This window comes from Babylonia areolata, chromosome 31 (assembly GCF_041734735.1).
Source record: "Babylonia areolata isolate BAREFJ2019XMU chromosome 31, ASM4173473v1, whole genome shotgun sequence".
In the NCBI taxonomy this organism is placed as follows: domain Eukaryota; kingdom Metazoa; phylum Mollusca; class Gastropoda; order Neogastropoda; family Buccinidae; genus Babylonia; species Babylonia areolata.
The window spans coordinates 26,459,197-26,483,060 of record NC_134906.1 but is presented as its reverse complement, the minus strand read 5'-3'; the positions used below and the strand labels follow the sequence as shown (position 1 = coordinate 26,483,060).

The 23,864-nt window shown below is 43.9% G+C and overlaps 2 protein-coding genes across 5 annotated transcripts in view; one reads left to right on the top strand and one right to left on the bottom strand.

Annotated features, from left to right (window-relative positions):
* The first annotated feature begins 1,813 nt into the window (after nt 1–1,813).
* LOC143276072 (uncharacterized) lies at nt 1,814–11,095 on the top strand. The gene is made up of 3 exons (XM_076580459.1): nt 1,814–2,837; nt 3,427–5,691; nt 10,075–11,095. The coding sequence occupies exons 1-3, from the start codon at nt 1,964–1,966 to the stop codon at nt 10,710–10,712; spliced, it is 3,777 nt and encodes a 1,258-aa protein (XP_076436574.1). The 5' UTR covers nt 1,814–1,963; the 3' UTR covers nt 10,713–11,095.
* Nucleotides 11,096–15,202: 4,107 nt separating this feature from the next.
* LOC143275872 (ATP-dependent RNA helicase A-like) overlaps nt 15,203–23,864 on the bottom strand; it is a 58,984-nt gene continuing 50,322 nt past the window's right edge. For 2 of the 4 annotated variants that reach the window (XM_076580170.1, XM_076580172.1), the window contains 3 exons: nt 23,386–23,504; nt 20,838–21,026; nt 15,203–19,277 (listed from right to left, as the gene is read on the bottom strand). In XM_076580170.1, the coding sequence (XP_076436285.1) occupies nt 18,854–19,277; nt 20,838–21,026; nt 23,386–23,504 (732 nt within the window). In that variant the 3' untranslated portion in view covers nt 15,203–18,853. The remainder of the gene's footprint in view (nt 19,278–20,837; nt 21,027–23,385; nt 23,505–23,864) is intronic. The other 2 variants (XR_013053473.1, XR_013053474.1) reach the window with 2 other exon arrangements.

The following is a 23,864-nucleotide window of genomic DNA, read 5'->3' as shown; positions in this document are numbered from 1 at the left end:
TACCCTGGCCTGTGGAAAACCTCACCGTCACTGAGTAGCCTACTGCAGGTCCCTGGAGACTGACCCACATCGTTTCACAGTCGGTCGTCACCAGCTTAGGTTGTTCTTCTGCTGTTAGGGATTCGTGGGTCATGATAACTGAAGACCTCACCCCCACCCCCACCCCACACCTCCTCACAAGCGTGGTGCGGTCATTACGAAAGATATTGTATTCATCGGGTCAATGATCGACCGGAAAACCTTTGTTGACTTCGCTGCCACTGCAACTTGCGGCGCACACACACACGCACACGGCACGCACGCACACACTCACACACACAAACACACACGCACGCACGCACGCACGCGGCACGCACACACACACACACTCGTTTGCTGCACAGTCAGCACGCGCGAGGCACATGGCGCACTGACATGGCGGCCGCTTGGCCTCAACTGCACAAGCGTGGTGCGGTCATTACGAAAGATATTGTATTCATCGGGTCAATGATCGACTGGAAAACTTTTGTTGACTTCGCTGCCACTGCAACTTGCGGCACACACGCACACGCACACGCTCACGGCACGCACGCACGCACACACACACACACTCACACACACACACACACTCGTTTACTGCACAGTCAGCACGCGCGAGGCACATGGGGTACTGACATGGCGGCCGCTTGGCCTCAACTGCACAGCCATTGTTTCGGTCCATTCTATTCATCAGTTCGTGCACGGTAACATCCACTGATATGTATATTCTATTTTTAGATCAGGGGGGTGGAGGGGGTGGGGGGGGGGTCACATCTCTCTCGCACCACCATTTATACACACAGCAGCCGAACAGTTCCCGTGTGGCTGTGTACGCGGTTAACCTCACACTGTGTCCGTGAAACATTTATGATTCCGCCTGTCAAACCCGGAGGGAGGGGGGGGGGGGGGGGGGGGATAAACTTGTCAGTTTCAGACACAAATGTAAAATTCACCGCGTACCCGCCACTGCCTTTTTCCTTCCTGTGTACCTGTGTTTGGCGTCACTGTCACTGGCGGCGGATTGCCGGTGTCAATGTACGTGACTGTGTTACTGTCGAGTCCTTGACGAATTTCGAAAGCGCCAAGTTTGTTTCTGTTATAATTTGTTGTTCTTTTGGGGCACTTTCCTTGTTGTTGTCAGTGGTGGTTGTTTTAAGTGAATTTGGCGGATTGTATGAGTGGTCAATATAGTTTCTGTTAAAATCCGGTATGTTTTTTTTTTTTTCTTAGCTCTGTTCCTGATGTTTTCTCGCAGTCAAGTTTTGAAAATGGTGGTTTGTATCGCTGCGGCGAATACTGACGTCACGGGAACCATCATATTGACCTCACCCAAACGGTGACGTCAGTGGAGTGTGTACACTTTGCACACTGAAGCACGTGACATAATATTCCTTTGAACCTGACTTTCACTGAACTGTTGTGGTCTGTCTGTCTTACTACCGGCAGGTGGTATATTAGGGACGAAACTACAAATTAGGACAAATTTGTTTTTCCGTTAAACTCCGGCTCAAAATTCTAGAAAATCACCTTCAGCCATCCCGTCATGAATTGGACGTGCATGTAAATATATGAAAATAATCTTCTTTTTTTTTCTTTTCTTTTTTTCTTTTTTTTAATCAACAAAAGGACTTCAAGTTTCAAACCTTGAGGGTTCAAAACGCATCTCGGATTTTTTTTTTTTTTTTTTTCTGACTAGGATGGAATAAACTGAATTTGTCAATGTTATAATATTTCAATCAGATCGTCACTGATGAAAAGACGGCCCGGGTATTAGACACAGTTCATCAGTCAGACTTGCAGTTACCGCCACTCAGTGTATCAGTGATACGCGCCAAAAACCACGACGCTGGAGAAGACGAAACTTAACAACAACAACAACAACAAGAACAACAACGACAAGAAAACAAAAGAAGAAGCAAGAAAGAGAAGACATTTCGCACACAATATGGTGAGCGTGGAAGCCGCCCGAACGTCGTTCCTTCTGATCGTCTACCTGTTCACCCACCTTCCTCCCTCCGCTCACCCCAGCCACCCCCCCTTCATCCCCACCCACCGTGACACAGGACAACAACAACAACAACAACAACAACAACACCCAACGCCGACCCACTCAGGACAGACCGCAGCGGTAGTAGTCCCGGCCACCACCACGTTCCCAGCTTCCTCTCAATCCAGAACGCCCCTCTCCGCCTCCATACCGCTCTTCCCTCGGGGCCCGCCCTACAACGCCCGCCGTGTCGGGACTCTGACAAACCCAGCCCCCAGGTTCCGGGGCTTTCCTGGCTCACAGAGCGTACCTGGATTCCCCTCCTCCCCCGCCACCATTCCCTTCCATCGGGTCTTCGGCTCTGGTCTGAATTCCCCTTCCCCCTTAGACCTTCTCGACCAAGACGACGACGACAACGACAACGACGACTTCGCTGTCAACAACAGCAACAGAAACTCAGGAAGGAGAAGAACGCCGCTTCTATCCAGAAGGGGTGTGACGGCCACAGAAGAAGAGGAAGAAGATCCCCGTCAGGGCCTCGCTGCTGAGAGAAGCCGTCACCCCTTCTCCTCCTCCTTACGGCTGAACCCAGTTCCTACCTCGAGGGGGGTAACCCTGACAAGGCCTCAAGAAGACCCTTTCGACAGGGGCCGCCGAGGTGGTGGGTTGTCGTCCCTGTTCGACACGGACAGGGCGAGGAGGTACTCTCTGGACGCTCCCAGCACGTTCGAGAAGCCCATCAGCAAGACTTCCCTGCCCGATGTCAACAGCCCCATCCGTCTGGATCTGAGCCAGGAAGAGCTGGAACGTGTGGCGTTCGCTGCCAACAATGGTGAGAGGGTTTTCTTTATGTTATTCTATTTCATTTTGTTATTATTATTATTATTATTATTAATTCTGAGAGGGGGGGTTCCGTGGGGAGGGGAGTGATAGGGGGTGTGGAGGAAGGAGAGGGCAGGAGAGAGGGGGGGCGGGGGTGGGGGGGTGGGGGAAGAGAAAGGAGGGACAGAGAGGGGGGGAGGGAGGGAATGAGTGGAGAGACAATACAGAACAAGCTTGTTCATTTTTCGATGTTATTGATAGATAAGCACATGTTTTGTTGTTGTTGTTTCGTCATACATATACGCTGAAACACTGACAGGCAGACAGACAGAGAGTAAAAGAGGAAAAGGAAGAAAAAGTGCACGGCTGAATAAACAATGGAATGGAAAAAAGAAGAAGAAATGTATGAAAGAATGAATGAGTGAATAAATAAACGAACGAATTGATGCTTGTATGAATTTAAAAACAACAAAACAACAACGAATAATTAAATATATGAATAAAGGAACGAATAAATGAATGAATGAATGAACGATCACATGAAAACGAACTGAAACCAGGACTGACCATTAATTACACACCTGTTCCCTGCCCGCCAGGCCAACTCCCGCCGTCCCGAGGCCTGAGCGCCATCGCTGACCAGAGCCGTCCCAAGCTGACGTCCTTCCTCAGGCCAGGCGGCTCTCCCGCCTCCTCCTCCCTCACAAAACTCCTCCCACCTCCTCCTCCAGCCTCCCTGTCCTCCTCCACTCCGGCTCCCTCCTCCCCTCCATCACCCGACACGGGTCTCCCCCCAGAACGGTCCGGGAACTCTCCATCCCAGCAGGCTGAACGAGATGAAGGTTCCAGAAACACGGAACAGACCTCTCCTGATGCTGCTGCTTTCGGTGATAGGAACGAGGAGCCGGCATCAGCCACCCAGAAGTCACGGCCACCACCACCACCACCTCCACCACCGACAAAACGAGGTCTTGGTTTTGATGAAGATGTATCAGTCAGTGATGATCCTGGTGATGGACCTGACTATAACGATGACAAGACATCCACAACCACAAAGCAACCTGATGAAGGCGATATAACAGTTAAGAACGAGGCCCTGGATTCTGTTTACCTCTCAACAACAGAACAGCCTGATGAGGACGATACAGCAGTTATGGATGACGTCGATGAATCTGTTTACAGTGATGAAAGAACCTCAACACCAAAACACCTAGGTAAGGATGACATGCTTCCCATTGACTCTTTTAACCAGTCAGTGTCGGACCAAGTCTCAACAGCAGAACAGCACGATAAGGACGACATCGCAGACGATGCTTCAACAACAGACCGCCCTGGTAAGGACGACATCCCTCCAGCTGACCAGCCAATACCAGGCAACGACAGCACAGATCTGGAAAATACCGTTGTTGTTGATGAAGATGGTTCTGCAACACAGGTCTCAAACAGGGAGAAGGTGTCTTCAAGTGAAGAACAGTCAGGTCGCAACGATTCATCTCCCGAGAAAGATATCCCCCAGACAAGTTCAGACGCAGAACTGACAGACTTAGGACAACTTCCTCCAATCGATGGTATAATCCAGCCTCCACCAAGTGACGACCAGCAGACAAACTCCTACATACCTGATGTGGATGACGTGCCTCCAGTCGAGGAACTTATTCCAGAGGCCACACAACATGACGTCCAGGCACCATCTTCGTCTGGAACACACCAAAGCTTGGTCTCCTTGGCTGATTCCGTGATAGATCACAATGGGTTTTCTATTTCTTTTGGTGATTTAGCACCAGCGGACACACCGGAGGACGATGATGGACAGCCTAGTATCTATGGCGATGTTCACAATTCAGAAAAGGTTGAAACAAACATCACAGGAAGCATCGAACCAGAAACAAACCCCGGAGAAACCAAAGCTCCCCGCAGGAAAGGCACTGACAGTGAACACAACTCCAGTGTGGACCAAATTCAGCGTTCAGAAAATATTCCAGATTCTGGTGTCACTGGGATTCCAAGGGCAGACAAAACACCCCAGACTCCTACAGTGGTGTCAAAAACATCTTTCAGTTCTGCGGCAGGCGCACTGGTAGCTTCTCCTGACGTTTCTGGCATTTCGGATTCCTCACCAGATTTTTCTCCCCCATTATCGAATGGATCACACTCACACGTAGAGGCCGGAAGAACTGGTTCCAGAGAACCACAACCATCAAACCACACAGACAACCAGAATGAGGACGGCGAGTTTCGTGGACACGAGGAGGAACCACAACCAGGATCCAACAACCAACCTGAAGACACGAACGATCCTCCCAACGACGATTCCAAAGAAAACCTCATAGAACATTCTGAAGAACAGGACGACGAAGACACCCTTGATCACTCACGTTCCGTTTCAACCCTGAGAGACAAGCCGAGCAATAATACCAAACACGACGAGAAGGCAGCTTCCAACAGGACCATGGACACCTCACACTCACCTTCACCGGACCGCTCGTCACACCAGAGCTCCGAACACTCCCCTGGTCTTCACTCTGAACACCACCCAGCTACATCCTCCTCCTCCTCCTCCTCCGTAGCTGCCACTTCTCACATCGTCACCACCCCCTTTCCCGATTCCTCCACTTCCTCCTCCCCAGCCCCCAACACTGACGGCAGGGATGTGGACAGTACCACGCCAGGCAGCAGCAACAGAAGCAGAAGCAGCAGCAACAGAAGCAGCAGCAGCAGCAGCAGTACCACAGATGAGGCTCCAGACGACCCGGAGGACGTTGTGAAGGAAGGTGAAACAGCCGCTGGTGAAGGCAGCCACAGAGAAGGTGGTGAAGAACATGGCGGATTGCCTGATCCGTCCAGTTCCCTTCGAGAGGACAGTGGTGAGTTGGTTTGTGCAGGGTTGGTTTGGGTTTTTGTTGTTCTGTGTGTGTGTGTGTGTGTGTGTGTGTGTGTGTGTGTGCACGCGCGCAATGCAGCGCGCGACGGACGGAGTTCTCAGAAACAAACAAAATGTTCTATGCATGTTGTAGATATGGCTTCAGCCGCTGGGTCGCGGGGTGGAACTTTGTTGATAAAAGAAACACTCAAAGTGAAAGAAAGTGGAGTGATGGCCTAGAGGTAACGCGTCTGCCTAGGAAGCGAGAGAATCTGAGGGCGCTGGTTCGAATCACGGCTCAGCCGCCGATATTTTCTTCCCCATTCACTAGACCTTGAGTGGTGGTCTGGACGCTAGTCATTCGGATGAGATGATAAACAGAAGTCCCGTGTACAGCATGCACATAGCGCACGTAAAAGAACCACGGCAACAAAAAGGTTGTTCCTGGCAAAATTCTGTAGAAAAATCCACTCCGACAGGAATTAATAAAACTGCATGCAGGAAAAAATAAAAATAAAATTAAAATTAAAAAAAAGGGTGGCGCTGTAGTGTAGCGACGCGCTCTCCCTGGGGAGAGCAGCCTGAATTTCACCGAGAGAAATCTGTTGTGACAAAAAGAGAATACGAAATACAAAATACAAAAATACAAAGAAAGAAAGATTTTTATTTATTATTATTATTATTATTATTATTAATATTTTAGACGTACCACCAAACTGAGTGTCAGCAGCCTATTTTTTCCTATCAATTTTCGGGAACAATTCAGCGGCAGAACCAGGTCGCAAACAACGATGTGATGGACATTCACCAAAGCATCCCGCTGGTTGCGGCGTTTACTGATCAATAAAACCCACTGTGTGTCACTTTTACGACTTTTTTTTTTCTTTTTGTCGTGTTACAGCCCTGGAGAGAAGGGAACGGACATGGAGTCTTTAACTCACTCAGTACGGCCAGTCCTCTCTTCTCCTCTACACAGACCCCTCGGATGTCCAGTGTGGTGTCTGAATGACCCAATCTTTAGCTTCCGTCGTCAGAATTGTGGTATTCTTTGTCAACATTCACCTCTTCAGTATAAGAGCCTTCCGCTTGCAATATTTTGATGGTGGTAATTGGGGTGAAACGCTGTTAACGTCGTCTCTTTCGCCGTTCGTATGGAGAGAGTTAAAAGAAATGTTTGATGGTTGATACACGTGACAAGGATGTGGAGAACTGTAAACATGAATGTCGCTATTAATAGTATCATTGGATTAACCCTTTCACTGCCAGTGTCGCATTTCAGCACCAGCCAGTGTAGAACCACCCATGACACTGAAATGTGACCATATCATGGGTCTGTCGTCTATCAACCTGATGCTCTTAATTTTCAGTGGTAGGATAGGCCCAATTTTCTCTGACGCATCACAGCTATTCTTAGAGTAGACACCGTCTTTTCTGTGGTTGTAGCACAAGGAAATTTTGCACTCTAAACTGACTGGCGATGAAAGGGTTAAAGCATAACCCATCGTTCACACAAAGGCAGCGTGGACAGAACCTTCACAACAAAAGAAGTTTGGAAAGGGGAACAACCCAGGTAATCGCGCTGACGATCATCGAATCACAACTATGCAGCGAAACAGCCATGTGATTAACTCTTTCCATACGAACGGCGAAAGAGACGACGTTAACAGCGTTTCACCCCAATTACCATCATCAAAATATTGCAAGCGGAAGGCTCTTATACTGAAGAGGTGAATGTTGACAAAGAATACCACAATTCTGACGACGGAAGCTAAAGGTTGGGTCATTCAGACACCCACTGGACATCCGAGGGGTCTGTGTAGAGGAGAAGAGAGGACTGGCCGTACTGAGTGAGTTAAAATTCACTGTCAGGTTAATTAACTAGTGGTGAACTGAGTTCCAGTGCCGCAGACACTGGACTGAATGGGTGTTTATGATAGACGACAGCGAATGGAAAAGTTGTCGCAATGATCATCGAAATTCAGCCACAGGGATTGTAGAGTCGACCTAATTTGTTATTAAAAGTTTCGTTCATGTATGTATGTATGTTTGTATGGATGTGTGTAACAACGTAGTACATACGTACTTCGTACGAATGTATGTATGTATGTGCGTATGTAGTATGTACGCCAAAGTATGTATGTATGTATGTATGTATGTATAGTCAGCCCAGTGCAGCAAATGGTAAATAGATACATACATACATACATACAGTGTATGTATGTATGTATGTATGTATCTATCTATCTATCTACCATCTGCCGCACTGACTTCCCGCAAAAATACTTATCTCCACCGTGAACCAACACAAACTTGTCTTCAACTTTTTCTGAACAGAAACAGCCGACATTGTTTTTCAAACAGCTGACACAAAATAAAAGAGTCAGTGTCCCGTGTTTTGGGGGACAAAAAAAAAGGCAGACAGTTTCAGTTGGTTTCTTCTCCTTCTTCTTCTTCGTTCGTGGGCTGCAACTCCCACGTTCACTCGCATGTACACGAGTGGAGGAGGAGGAAGGAGGAATTTTTGTTTAATGTCCCGTCACACATATCGGTGATTGAAGACATTTTGTTAAAATATTTATGAATACATCTGAGTATTATCGGTTAGAAGGGGTGGGAGATGTGGATGAATGGAGGGTTGGGGGAAACTGGGCAAATGAGGGTAAAAATGTGGGTGAAATTTGGAAGACAAACAAAACAACCCCCCCCAAAAAAAAAAACAACAACAACAAAACAAAACAACAACAACAACAAAAAAACAAACAAAAAACCCTCTAAATACAGTTACAGGAAATTACTTAAAGGACTTCGTAAGAGAGAAGTCGTTAAACTGACAAGCGAAACAACTGATAATGAATGCAAAAAGTCAAAAACATCAACGTTCTCAGTCACTTGTGAAGACACACTTTCGTGTACAAAAGGCTTCATCAAGCTACAGTGAAAAATTATATGCTCAATTGTCAGGTTACTAAAGCATATACACTTGACATTAGAACAATACTTGGTCCGTAATGAATTTGATAATAGTCTGAGAGCTAAGCTCAGAATTGGTCTGCGAATCGGACCAAACTCTGAGAGAGTCAACTGACGAGGTTTTAGACTTGAATTCAAGCACCTATAAAAGTACACGAGTGGGCTTTTACGTGTATGACCGTTTTTACCCCGCCCTGTAGGCAGCCATACTCCGCTTTCGGTCGGGGTGGGGATGGGGGGTTCAAAGCCGGGTGTGTGAATGCGTGCAGAGACTGATCCATATACGTCGCTACAGTAGATGCTTGTATGCCTGAAACACCACAGCGACTGGAACAGCCACTCTCCTCAACTTGTCTCCTCCCCCGGAACCCCCCCCTCCCCCCCTCCACCCACCCCAACAACCCTCTCCCACTATTCAGCACCTTTGTCTCCAAGGTGATCGTCACCTTAACTCAACAGACCCTGCATCATTCCCAGCCTTTGAACAATAAAAATAAGCACCTTTGTCTCCAAGGTGATCGTCACCTTAACTCAACAGACCCAGCATCATCCCCAGCCTTTGAACAATAAAAATAAGCACCTTTGTCTCCAAGGTGATCGTCACCTTAGCTCAACAGACCCTACATCACCCCCAGCCTTTGAACAATAAAAATAAGCACCTTTGTCTCCATGGTGATCGTCACCTTAACTCAACAGACCCTGCATCACCCCCAGCCTTTGAATAATGAAAATAAGCACCTTTGTCTCCAAGGTGATCGTCACCTTAACTCAACAGACCCTGCATCATCCCCAGCCTTTGAACAATAAAAATAAGCACCTTTGTCTCCATGGTGATCGTCACCTTAACTCAACAGACCCTGCATCATCCCCAGCCTTTGAACAATAAAAATAAGCACCTTTGTCTCCAAGGTGATCGTCACCTTAACTCAACAGACCCTGCATCATCCCCAGCCTTTGAACAATAAAGATAAGCACCTTTGTCTCCAAGGTGATCGTCACCTTAACTCAACAGACCCTGCATCATCCCCAGCCTTTGAACAATAAAAATAAGCACCTTTGTCTCCATGGTGATCGTCACCTTAACTCAACAGACCCTGCATCATCCCCAGCCTTTGAATAATAAAAATAAGACGAAATAATGATAATGGATACTTATATAGCACACTATCCAGAAATCTGCTCTAGGTGCTTTACAAAACGCTTTTGTTAACATAAAACATTACATCAATGTTACATACACACACCAAAATGTGACTACACACACACACACACACACACACACACACTGCATAATACATTTTAACATACATGTGTATCTAACAGCTACCCTAACACATACGCACACACAGGCAGGCACAAACTTACATAAACACATCCTCTCCCACAGGTTTTCTCACCTCAAGCTTCTGGTTTCCAGGTGACAAAGACCACTACTCCTCCGCACCACAACCCAACCAAGACCTTTCACTGAAACAAGCTCTGCCTCGTCCCGACTCACTCCCACCCATAGCACACCAGTCACCCACGGTTGAAGAGAGGGCCCCAGCACCACCACCACCACCACCACCCGATGAACATCGACAACAACACCACCCACCAAAGGAAAAAACGGCAAACTTCCACAACAACGAAACACAACAAACTGACCCCCGTTCACACAACTTCCAGACGGAACCTCAACAACAAAGCGGCCCAGCAAACCCAGTTAGTTACCCGCCCAACACAGAGTCCAGACCTCAGAGTGCTCATAGAGTGGCAGCCTCTCCCTTCGAGATGATGTTCGGCAAGAGCCTGCAGGATGCCTATCACCAGTCCTTTGGCTCTCTCTTCAGCAACCTCCACAGACCCCCGTCCCAGTCTGGAACGCTGTTCGGCAGAGGCGGCATGAGTGGCGGTCTGTTTGGACAGGAAGCCGGGGCCCTGCAGGGCCGCTCCGGGGAACGTTCTGGGGGGACCGCCACCAGTGGTGAGGACATTGGGGATCAGGACAGAGAGGCGTTTGACGTCAACAGCATCGTCAACAGGCGTCCTAGTCTGAGGCTGTTTGGGAACTAGGAGGCGAGCTGTTGGATTGGGAACTTTGTGGACATTCTTCAACTGAGGTGGGTGAAGAGAAAGGACTCTGTATGAATTTCATCTTCTGAATTTTGAGTTCTTAAAAACAACAACAACAAACAACAACAACAACAAAAAACACCTTTGTGTGTGGTACTTTCGCCTTTTGAACCCTGAAAAACCATGAAAAACAAGAGAGGCAAGGCCTTCAAGACTCACTTGTGATACACTTTTTAAAAAAATCCAAACTTTTTATGTATTGAGTATAATTTCAAAATGTAATGTTTAAGATGAGAAAGATCAGTTTAAAGCAAATTAAGTCCCCTAGCATTAATTACAGAGTAATTTCCCTTTTTTACTATCTGCACCAAAACGTTTGCAAAATAAATAAAACTTCCATGCTTAGCAAAAGAAGTTCCTGTTTGAACAAAAAATGATAATAATGACTGCTCTTGTTGTTGGGTCAGAATATCAGATCAAATGCCAAGTTAGAGAATACAAAAAATATAAATATATCAGTAAATGCAGTTTGCATATAATTAGGCTTCATTATTTATTTTTTTGTGCCCATCCCAGAGGTGCAATATTGTTTTAAACAAGATGACTGGAAAGAACTGAATTTTTCCTATTTTTATGCCTAAGTTGGTGTCAACTGACAAAGTATTTGCAGAGAAAATGTCAATGTTAAAGTTTACCACGGACACACAGACACACACAGACAGCCAACCGAACACCGGGTTAAAACATAGACTCACTTTGTTTACACCAGTGAGTCAAAAAAGAACATGCACTAATTTGAATATGTACTAATTTGATCTTTTGGCCTTTGAATATTCATAAAACAAGTCATATTCATGTGCACTACTTTCGTCTTTTTAACTGTGAACATTAAAAAAAAAGAAAAAAAAAAGAAAAAGAAAAAAAAAAGTATGTAAACATACTGTTGGCCTTCGAAAACCTATTTACAGTAAACAGAAGAGTGTATGAACTGGTTGTGATTAGTATTGCAGTGTAGTGTGCCGTTCTCAAACCAGTTTGCTGCAACATGTCCTAGACATATCCTAACTTTATTCAACGCACGACACCGCTCAAAATGTGTCCAGCTGTGAACAGAATTACATCCAACAGAATCCAAAGTTAGTTTTCAGTTTCAGTCGCAAGTGTTTGGCCCAGCACGTTTATTTCCCTTTCTGGACAATTAATTCTTGTTTTATTTTGTTTTGATTGGTGGGGACAGGGGATTGGACGGCATGGGTTATCATTCCTGCATATCAGAACCCATGACACTACTGGCTGGTCCTTTAACTCACTCAGTACGGCCAGTCCTCTCTTCTCTTCTACACAAACCCCTCGGATGTCCAGTGGGTGTCTGAATGACCCAACCTTTAGCTTCTGTCGTCAGAACTGTGGTATTCTTTGTCAACATTCACCTCTTCAGTATAAGAGCCTTCCGCTTGCAATATTTTGATGGTGGTAACTGGAGTGAAACGCTGTTCACTTCGTCTCTTTCGCCGTTCGTATGGAGAGAGTTAAACAGAACAACAAAACCCACCTTTTCCTGAGGTGGAGGATGATGTGAAATCTGAGGAGTTTGTTGCCACATTGTTTAAAAAAGAAAAAAGATCTGTTGTCCAGTTTGTAAATAATTTACCTTTCACTTATTCAGATAAAGTGTTCATATATTTCAAAAAGTGTTTTAATTATTTTTTTTATAACAAAAATAAAATATAATAAATATTTTTAATTCATTGCCTGGATTCATTTATGCGGCATGTGTGTGTGTGTGTGTGTGTTAAAAACGTGTTTCCACAAATAAGCATTTTCTGTGCATGTGTGTGTGTGTCACTGAATCATTCAGTGTGTGTGTGTGTGTGTGTGTTAAAAACGTGTTTCCACAAATGTTCCACAAATAAGCATTTTCTGTGCATGTGTGTGTGTGTCACTGAATCATTCAGTGTGTGTGTGTGTGTTAAAAACGTGTTTCCACAAATGAGCATTTTCTGTGCATGTGTGTGTGTGTCACTGAATCATCATTCAACGTGTATAACAAAAAGTTGCACAAAATCAGCACAAAGTAAAAATAGTTTAGCAATCTGGACCTACGACATTGTTGCTTGTAGTCCACCTGACCTCACAGGGCCATATCAGAGGACTGCCCAGCTAAATACAAAAAATCAACAGTATTTAACACACAACTGACGGGCGCAATAGCCGAGTGGTTAAAGCGTTGGACTGTCAATCTGAGGGTTTCCGTGTTCGAATCACGGTAACGGCGCCTGGTGGGTGAAGGGTGGAGATTTTTACGATCTCCCAGGTCAACATATGTGCAGACCTGCTAGTGCCTGAACCCCCTTCGTGTGTATATGCAAGCAGAAGATCAAATACGCACGTTAAAGATCCTGTAATCCATGTCAGCGTTCGGTGGGTTATGGAAACAAGAACATACCCAGCATGCACACCCCCGAAAATGGAGTATGGCTGCCTACATGGCGGGGTAAAAACTGTCATGCACGTAAAAGACCACTCGTGTGCATACGAGTGAACGTGGGAGTTGCAGCCACGAACGCAGAAGAAGAAGAAGAACACACAACTGTCACATTTAAAAAAAAAAAAAAAAAAAACCCTGGAAAACGATACAGGTAATGATGTATATTTCAACCATTAAGCTCCCCACAGCAAGGAAAACCAGACTGGGCCCAGGATGTTAGCCCTTCCGCGTAAGTCAACGTCCACATAATTATTATAAACAAATCATAAAAAGGATTTTATCTATTTATTTAAAAAAAAATTTTTTTACAGCAGTCGCTGTATTCAAATGACAGCATGCAGTGTGGTTCACATCAAATCATTTCCTTTCAGAATGTCCCCAAAATACTGTAATTCAAAATAAATGGATACCACATAAGTATAAATCAGATATGTCAATGTTCAGTTTATGCAATTTATTCAATGCTGGGAAGAAACCATAACTTAATCCAAGTAAATTCATAAAACTTGGAAAGGGTGTGTAACTTCTGTTACATCTAAAACATACTTGTCAGTATGTTTAAGTTTACTTTGTTGCAAATCATTATCATTAGTGTGCACGCACGTGTGTGTGTGCGTGCGTGGATGTGCGTTTTTGCGTGTTTCGTAGACATCGTTGGACTGAAGTTGTGATTCAATGAGTATGTATTGTTATTGTATCCTCCAGACCCCAAAAGGGACAAAAGGATTAAATTTCATTGAATCTTTTTGTTAACTCTCTCCATACGAACGGCGAAAGAGATGACGTTATCAAAATATTGCAAGAGGAAGGCTCTTATACTGAAGAGGTGAATGTTGACAAAGAATACCACAATTCTTACGACGGAAGTTAAAGGTTGGGTCATTCAGACACCCACTGGACATCCGAGGGGTCTGTGCAGAGGAGAAGAGAGGACTGGCCGTACTGAGTGAGTTAATTTCGAGTCCACAGCCCCTCATGATAGGGGTGGGACACAAGGACATAACACACCGCATCACAGTCACAACGCAATGTTATATACACATATCAATGGTAGCGTCATACAATACTGAAGTCTGAATCGTACCGTTAAGACATGATATTTCATTACCTTTTAAATCTAACTGACACAGCTCAAAAGGGGAGAATGAAAGAGATTGAGACGGGAAAGAGAAAGACAGACAGACAGACAGGGAAAGAGAGACAGACAGACAAGGAGAGAGAATAAAAGAGAGAGAGAGAGAAAGAGGGAAGAGACAGATAGGGAAAGAGAGTGAAAGAGAGAGAGATAGAGACAGGCAGGAGAGAGAAAGACAGAGAGAGATTAAACAAATTACATATTCCACACACAAGAACGGCTCTGATCAAATGTTTAATAGAAATCTTCAAATCTTTCACACTTTCACATTTCTCAAAACATCACAACTATAACCACAACACCAAAACATTCAAGCCTCAATAATGCTCACCAGTATGTGGTGTATTTGTAAACAGAAAAACTCATAACACTTCTCTGAACAGAAAACTTTGAAAAGCAGTTCTGAACAACACAACTGCAACTTTGTTTTTTTTTATTAAAGACATCTATGAACAGGTCTTCATAACAACACGAGTGAGTCATTTTTTTTTCTTTTCTTTTCTTTTCACTGTTACTTTGAATGACAGAAACCATCAGCTCATGTCCTCAAAAATGCCGTTCAAAATGAAACAAAACACAGTGCTAAACATTAACCCCTCCACTGCTGTTGACATGTACGCTGGTCAGTGAGGTCAGACAGAACCTACAGTCAACATGTCAGTCACCGTTATTTTTCTTTTTCTTTCTCTTGGGATCTTACAACCTTTGATCGACAGAATCAATCCTATCACAGAACCTACAGTCAACATGTCAGTCACCGTTCTTTTTCTGTTTTGTTTTTTTTTTCTCTTGGGATCTTACAACCTTTGACCTTTGATCGACAGAATCAATCCTATCACAGAACCTACAGTCAACATGTCAGTCACCGTTATTTTTATTTTTTTTTCTCTTGGGATCTTACAACCTTTGATCGACAGAATCAATCCTATCACAGAACCTACAGTCAACATGTCAGTCACCGTTATTTTTCTGTTTTTTTTTTTTCTCTTGGGATCTTACAACCTTTGATCGACAGAATCAATCCTATCACAGAACCTACAGTCAACATGTCAGTCACCGTTATTTTTCTGGGTTTCCTCCTCTTGGGATCTTACAACCTTTGACCTTTGATCGACAGAATCAATCCTATCACTGACGGGTTCACAAACGGCAGGAAATGCAGTTACAGCTGATGTCACATGGATCTAACTTCACCTTAGTTCTGAAGTCAAGGGGTTAAACAGACAAACTCCAACACCTAATACATAGAGCGCACACATGAGAGATTGTTTGCTTTGATTGATTACAAAACCATGCCTCAAAATAGGAATATTTCTCTATAAGAAAGGTTGTTTTTTTTGTTTTTTTTTAGATGGTTTTGAACTGTACTTATGACAAAAATCATCTGGTCATGTCCATACATTTCTTTCAAAATGCACATGAACATGCAAAACACATGAACCTGAACACACAAACACCAAGTACACCATTCCTACCCTGTTAACTCCTATTTCTCTCCCCTTCCTGAACACATCCCACTTCCCAACCTTTCCCTCAAGACGCACACTGAACACGAGTGCTTTTTCCACAATGAGACAAATGTGTACTCAACACACAGAAAGACACTCAATATACAACGAACGAATGAAGTTTTTTCCACAAAGGGTGCTTTTTCCACAATGAGATAAATATGTATTCACCCACAGATAATATACAATGAACAAATGTAATTTCCCCCACAGTCTATATACAGCTAACCAGTGTTCATACATCTATGACCAAAAATAAAAATCCAATCTTTTTCCAGACCTTTTCCAAACCAGACTGAAGATGTTTCATACCAAATGCAAAGCCAAACTGAATCAAAAAAATCATCTTGCAACACTGCAAGCTAAAGAGATCAACAGATATCACAGTACTGATGCTCAATTTTTTTTTTTTTTTTTTTCAAACTGTTTGTGTTAAGTGCATTATACTCCTTGCTGAACGGTTATGATCCAGGGTTTTGTTCAAATTTTCAAGACTTGAAGACCCTGAAAGGTAAAATATATTTTCCCCAAGTCCTGGAAACGGTTCCCATTTTTCCAAGATTTTTGTTCCCCCAGACTTTGATGACTCTGAAAAACACTGTGATCAATGTATGTTGACCAAGTGTACAATATAAATCAATGCACACCTTGTTGTCAACACTGAAGAACTAATTATTCTACAATGTTCATTCACGCATCTTTGGTACAATTTCCATCTCTGAAGAAAACTGAAGCACGGATTATCCATGGATCCCACTGATTTCCTCCACATATTTGACACCCCTGAAACATTGATTATCTGAAGATGTATTTCCTCAACATGTTTTACACCTCTAAAGCACAGATCTAATTGTAGATCTAACCCATCAATCACATCAACATGTCACACACTACTCACACTCTAGTGACATGATCAATTACGTACTTCCCAAACTCAGAGACATCAACGACGGGCGCAATAGCCGAGTGGTTAAAGCGTTGGACTGTCAATCTGAGGGTCCCGGGTTCGAATCATGGTGACGGCGCCTGGTGGGTAAAGGGTGGAGATTTTTACGATCTCCCAGGTCAACATATGTGCAGACCTGCTAGTGCCTGAACCCCCTTCGTGTGTATATGCAAGCAGAAGATCAAATACGCACATTAAAGATCCTGTAATCCATGTCAGCGTTCGGTGGGTTATGGAAACAAGAATATACCCAGCATGCACACCCCCAAAAACGGAGTATGGCTGCCTACATGGCGGGGTAAAAACGGTCATACACGTAAAAGCCCACTCGTGTGCATACGAGTGAACGCAGAAGAAGAAGAAGAAGAGACACCAACACACACATACGTGCACCAACACCGCAGACGGTGCAGTCGATAACGATTCCCCAGATGCCTTGTCAGTCCGGCAGCCTTCAATCCAGCCACACAGCCAACCAGAACAGCACACCGTTCTGAAGGTTCTTTTAAACACCTGCCACACGTATGTACCCAGTTCCTTTCCCAGGGCAGTGCTGCATCATCTGTGAAAACGCCACAACAGCAGCACATCCCCACCCCCCTACAATTACACTGAATGTAACATATCAAACTTTCTCACTAGTGAAGACATTAGGGATCAGATTCCTGTCCTTTCCAACACGACGATCTGGAAGAAGAATCCAAGCATTCGAAACCAAATGCTTGAGGAGACTACTACACATCTCCTACAAGGAGCACAAGACCAATGACTATGTGCGGAACCTGGTCAGCAACTTTGTTGGGCCCCAAGAACCACTGCTGGCGACTGTCAAATGACGGAAGATGGCATGGTTTGGTCATGTCATACGACATAACACCCTCTCCAAAACCATCCTGCAAGGGACTGTAGAGGGAGGGCGCAGACGGGGCTGGCAGAGAAAGAGCTGGTCTGACAACGTCAAGGAGTGGACCAAAATGACGATGCCAGATCTCCTCACGACAGCTGCCAACAGAACGGCGTGGCGAGCTATGACATCTTCCTCATGTCCCCCCAACGACCCCAGCGGTCAAGGGAATGAGTGAGTGAGTGAGTGTGATCTGGATGGAACAGACAAAAATATCTACAGCTAGCTACCTTCCTTCCTCTTCATGGCTGCAAATCCCACATTCACTGGTATGTAAGAGTGGGCTTTTACGTGCATGACTGATTTCACCCTGCTACGTGGGTGGCTATATAACGTTTTCTAGGGTGTGCATGCTGTGTATGTTCCTGTTTCTATAACCCCGAATGACACAGACTCCAGGATCTTTAACATGCTCTTCTGCGTACGCACACACACCAAGGGGGTTCAGGCACTGTCATGTCTGCACCTCCCTTCTTCTAATCACCTCCCTTCTGCTGATACATGAAGGGCCTGCTTTGAAGGCAGACAACAAGCGGGGTTAATTCACTCAGTACGGCTAGCCCTCTCTTCTCCTCTACACAGACCCCTCGGATGTCCAGTGGGTGTCTGAATGACCCAACCTTTAGCTTCTGTCGTCAGAACTGTGGTATTCTTTGTCAACATTCACCTCTTCAGTATAAGAGCCTTCCGCTTGCAATATTTTGATGATGGTAATTGGGGTGAAACGCTGTTAACGTCGTCTCTTTCGCCGTTCGTATGGAGAGAGTTAAGAGAAGTCCAGAACACTACAGATCTACTGAACGCATCACAACTCCAGTCTAAGTGTGCACTTCCACCAAACTGGAGTGAAAGATGGAAAAGCAAAAGAAGAAAAAGAAAAAAAAACAACACACAACTAATGCACAGGTTTATTGCTGCTGTATAAGCAAAACACAAGTCTTTAGTCACATTTCTTTTCTCTTATTTCTTCACAGCTCAAGAAAGAATGGCAGAAAAACAGAAAAACACATACACACTAACCCTGGTCCACTCCAAAAGGGCAGGTCAGTCACACTCACTGGTTTAACACACCTTACCCCCACCCAACTCCCCTCTCTCAACAATCGCCATAGTCACTCTCTCACCCACAGCCGACAACCAGGTCTCTTTCAACCGCTGGTCTAGTTTCCGCCATCGTAACCCCCACAACCCCCTGCTCCCCCACCATAGCTGTTCCCTTCACCGAAACGGTAGCCGCCGCCACCACCACCACCACCACCGAAACCGCCTTGGTTATTCCCAAACCCGCTATTCCCACCACCATAACCGCCACCGTTGCCGAATCCACCCCGGTTTCCAAAACCGCCACTTCCACCACCACCACCACCAAAACCGCCTCTGCTGCCGAACCCACCCCCGTAGCTTCCTCCGTAGCCGCCTCTGCCAAAGCCTCCACCACCACCTCCTCCTCCTCCGTAGCCACCTCCATAGCTGCCCCCTCCCCACCCCCCTCTTCCTCGGAAGCCCCCACGGCTGCCATAGCCACGTCGCCCACCGTCGTAGTCGTAGCGAGCCATCTTGGTTCCCCGCCCGTAGTTGTCTGACCTGATGGAAACAAAAAAAAAAACAAAAAAAAAAATGTCATGGGTAGTCTGTTGGTTCATTCTCTTCAAGTCTTTCCCTTTACTTGTTGACTGCTGACTTTGTTTACCTGTTCGTTTAAATCTCAATTTTTTCAATTTTTTGTCCCCTATTGTCACCTGATAGTTGGCTTGTTTGCTCATTTTTCAATTCATTAATTCTCTAAGGTATCTGTTTATGTACTCTTTTACTTGTTGTTAACTATTATTCATTCATTAACATAATCATTCTCTCGACTGGCAGTTGATTGTAAGGATTTTTGTCCTCTCTCACTGTTATCTGTTAATTCATACATATTTCTGAGGTTAAAAAAACCTATACAACAATGATTAAAAAACAAAACAACATCTGTCAATGGAGACACAAAGTAAAACCAAACAAACATGGACACACAAAGTAAAACTACACAAAGTAAAACCAAACAAACACGGACACACAAATTAAAACCAAACAAACATGGACACACAAAGTGAAACTAAACAAATATGGACACACAAAGTGAAACCAAACAAAGTGAAACTAAACAAACATGGACACACAAAGTAAAACCAAACAAACACTGACACACAAAGTAAAACCAAACAAACACCGACACACAAAGTAAAACCAAACAAACACTGACACACAAAGTAAAACCAAACAAACACTGACACACAAAGTAAAACCAAACAAACACTGACACACAAAGTAAAACCAAATACACACAAAAGTAAAACCAAACAAACACTGACACACAAAAGTAAAACCAAACAAACACTGACACACAAAAGTAAAACCAAACAAACACTGACACACAAAGTAAAACCAAACAAACACTGACACACAAAGTAAAACCAAATAAACAACTGACACACAAAGTAAAACCAAACAAACACTGACACACAAAGTAAAACCAAACAAACACCGACACACAAAAGTAAAACCAAACAAACACGGACACACAAAGTAAAACCATACAAACACTGACACACAAAGTAAAACCAAACAAACACTGACACACAAAGTAAAACCATACAAACACTGACACACAAAGTAAAACCAAACAAACACCAACACACAAAGTAAAACCAAATAAACACTGACACACAAAGTAAAACCAAACAAACACGGACACACAAAGTAAAACCAAACAAACACTGACACACAAAGTAAAACCAAACAAACACCGACACACAAAGTAAAACCAAACAAACACTGACACACAAAGTAAAACCAAACAAACACTGACACACAAAGTAAAACCAAACAAACACTGACACACAAAGTAAAACCAAACAAACACTGACACACAAAAGTAAAACCAAATACACACAAAAGTAAAACCAAACAAACACTGACACACAAAACAACAAAATGAAAAACAGCAACAAAACAACAACAACAAAACGCCAAACAAACAAGGACATATAAAGAAAAAAAAAACACTAAAAAAACATTCAACAAGAACACACACAAGAACACCCCCCCCCCCTCCCCCCCCAATCCCCTCTGCTCCAAAAAAAACCCCAAACACCCCGTCCATACTCCTGAATGCCGTGGCGGGCGGCGCTGGGTCGGGACAGGGCTCGCAGCAGCCCCATCAGCCCCTCCTCCTGGGGGCCAGGCTTCTCGATGCCCTCGGGGTCCTTGCAGGCCCGGATCATCAGCGCCTCCAGCGAGGGTCGCAGCGCCACCACCCTCCCCGCCACCTCTGGGTCCATCTGCAGGTTGATCCTGTCCGCGCCGGGTGTGAGGGGCAGGGTGGGGGGTGGGGGTTCAAATCAAATCAAAATCACTTTGTAACCATCAAATAAAAAACCCAACCAACCAACCAACAGCACTTTATCATAACCATCGATAATAACTATCAAATCAAATAAAATTAAAAAAAACAAAACAAAACAAAAAAAAAAAACCACACACACTTTACTATAACCATGAAATCAAATAACAAAAAACTCACTTAAAAAAACAACAACAACAAAAAACCCCAAAAAACATCAAATTAAAAAACCCCAGAAAACCCAACTAAACAAAAAAACAACTCTTTACTAAAACCATCAAATCAAATAAAAACAAAAAAGCAACAACACTTTATCATAACTCTCAAATAAAACAATATAAAAACAACAACAAAACTTTATACAACCATGAAATCAAACTAAAAAACAACAACACACAATTATAAATATTGAATCAAATATGTAAATACACTTTATAATAATCATCAAATAAAAACAACACTTTATATAACCATCAAATCAAAGTAAAAAAAACAAAACAACACTTTATTATAACCATCAAATCAAAAAAACAAAAAAAATAAAACAAACCCTTAAATATAACCAGAGGCCGAAGTTTTAAAAAGTACCGCATTGTGATAATGGATAAAATGCAAAGCTTTCCAAGTGCCAGCATACGCCCCTTGAATGAATCATTGTCTGTCAATCTGAGGGTCCCGGGTTCGAATCACGGTGACGGCGCCTGGTGGGTAAAGGGTGGAGATTTTTACGATCTCTCAGGTCAACATATGTGCAGACCTGCTAGTGCCTGAACCCCCCCTTCGTGTGTATATGCAAGCAGAAGATCAAATACGCACGTTAAAGATCCTGTAATCCATGTCAGTGTTCGGTGGGTTATGGAAACAAGAACATACCCAGCATGCACACCCCCGAAAACGGAGTATGGCTGCCTACATGGCGGGGTAAAAACGGTCATACACATAAAAGCCCACTCGAGTGCATACGAGTGAACGCAGAAGAAGAAGAAGAAGAAGAATCATTGTCTGCTCTGCTGCACAGATGTGAACCGCAATTTCGACTGAAAAAGGAAATTTTCATCCTAAGTTTACCTTTAAGTAACATAATTACTGTGACCCACTAGTGCAGACTCCGGCAGGGGTCTGATTCCTGTCCTGTGCAAACTACTACCTGCCTATGTGGAGAAAATGAAAGTAGCTATCGCTCAACCAATCACGGTTAAGTATGTGTAATTAAAGATACCTTTTGGTATCGCTTTTCAAAACATTTTTTTTTTTTCATAAATTAATATTTGACTTTTAAATCTGAAGTCAGGTGAAACATTTTGCTGCTTTGCTTTTGCCAGTCGCTGACAGAAACAATGTTGGATTGGGTTTTTTTTTCTCTCTCCTGTCAAGAGAGCTGAAACTGGAAACTTTCACTAACAAACCAGGATCAATTTCAAGATTTTCAAAGACTTAAAATGTAATATATGTATATATGAATCTAAAAAAAACCCCAAACATTTATGTTGGGGTTTTTTTTTCAAATTTTTTTGGTTTTTTTCTAAAACATGCATGAACCCTGCCCTCAGCACACCCAGACAAGTTCCGTTTCAGTTTCAAGGCATCAAAGCACGCGTACTGATCCATAAAAGCCACACTACATCTGCATAAAAAAAAAACCCCAACAAGGAGCAGATGCCTGACCTGCACATAAACCCAACGCACCGGGCAGGTCTCGAGAGCCTACAATAGGTCTGAATAAGACACGATACAGAAAACAAGAGAGGCAAGGCCTTCAAGACTCACTTGTGATAAATTAAGTCCCCTAGCATTAATTACAGAGTAATTTCCGTTTTTTTACTATCTGCACCAAAACGTTTGCAAAATAAATAAAAATTCCATGCTTAGCAAAAGAAGTTCCTGTTTGAACAAAAAATGATAATAATGACTCCTCTTGTTGTTGGGTCAGAATAAGAGGTCAAAGTGCCAAGTTTAGAGAATACAAAAAATATAAATATAACAGTAAATGCAGTTTGCATATAATTAGGCTTCTTTTTTTCTTTTTTTTGTTGTGCCCATCCCAGAGGTGCAATATTGTTTTAAACAAGATGACTGGAAAGAACTGAATTTTTCCTATTTTTATGCCAAATTTGGTGTCAACTGACAAAGTATTTGCAGAGAAAATGTCAATGTTAAAGTCTACCATGGACACACAGACACACACACAGACAACCGAACACCGGGTTAAAACACAGACTCACTTTGTTTACACAAGTGAGTCAATAAAGAGAAACAAAACGGCAATGAAATAATAGAACACCAACAAGACCTCCACCCCTCAGCACTGACCAGTTGTCCAGCTGCACCAGGCTGGGTCCCGTCACAGTGACGGAGCGAGCAGCAAACAGCAGGAGCTGTAAGGGGGTCACCATCGTCATCTGTTTGGCCGACACAGCTCGCGTCCGGATCTGCACACACACACACACACACATGAGTCTGTCAACGCACATTTGTTCAAACACTTCAGAGTGACATGGCATGTGTCCGGATCTGCTCACACACACACACACACACACACACGAGTCTGTCAACGCACATTTGTTCAAACACGTCAGAGTGACATGGCATGTGTCCGGATCTGAAGTCTGTCAACGCACATTTGTTCAAACACGTCAGAGTGACATGGCATGTGTCCGGATCTGCTCACACACACACACACACACACACACGAGTTTGTCAACGCACATTTGTTCAAACACTTCAGAGTGACATGGCATGTGTCTGGATCTGCCCCCACACACACACACACACACACACATCAATGTGTC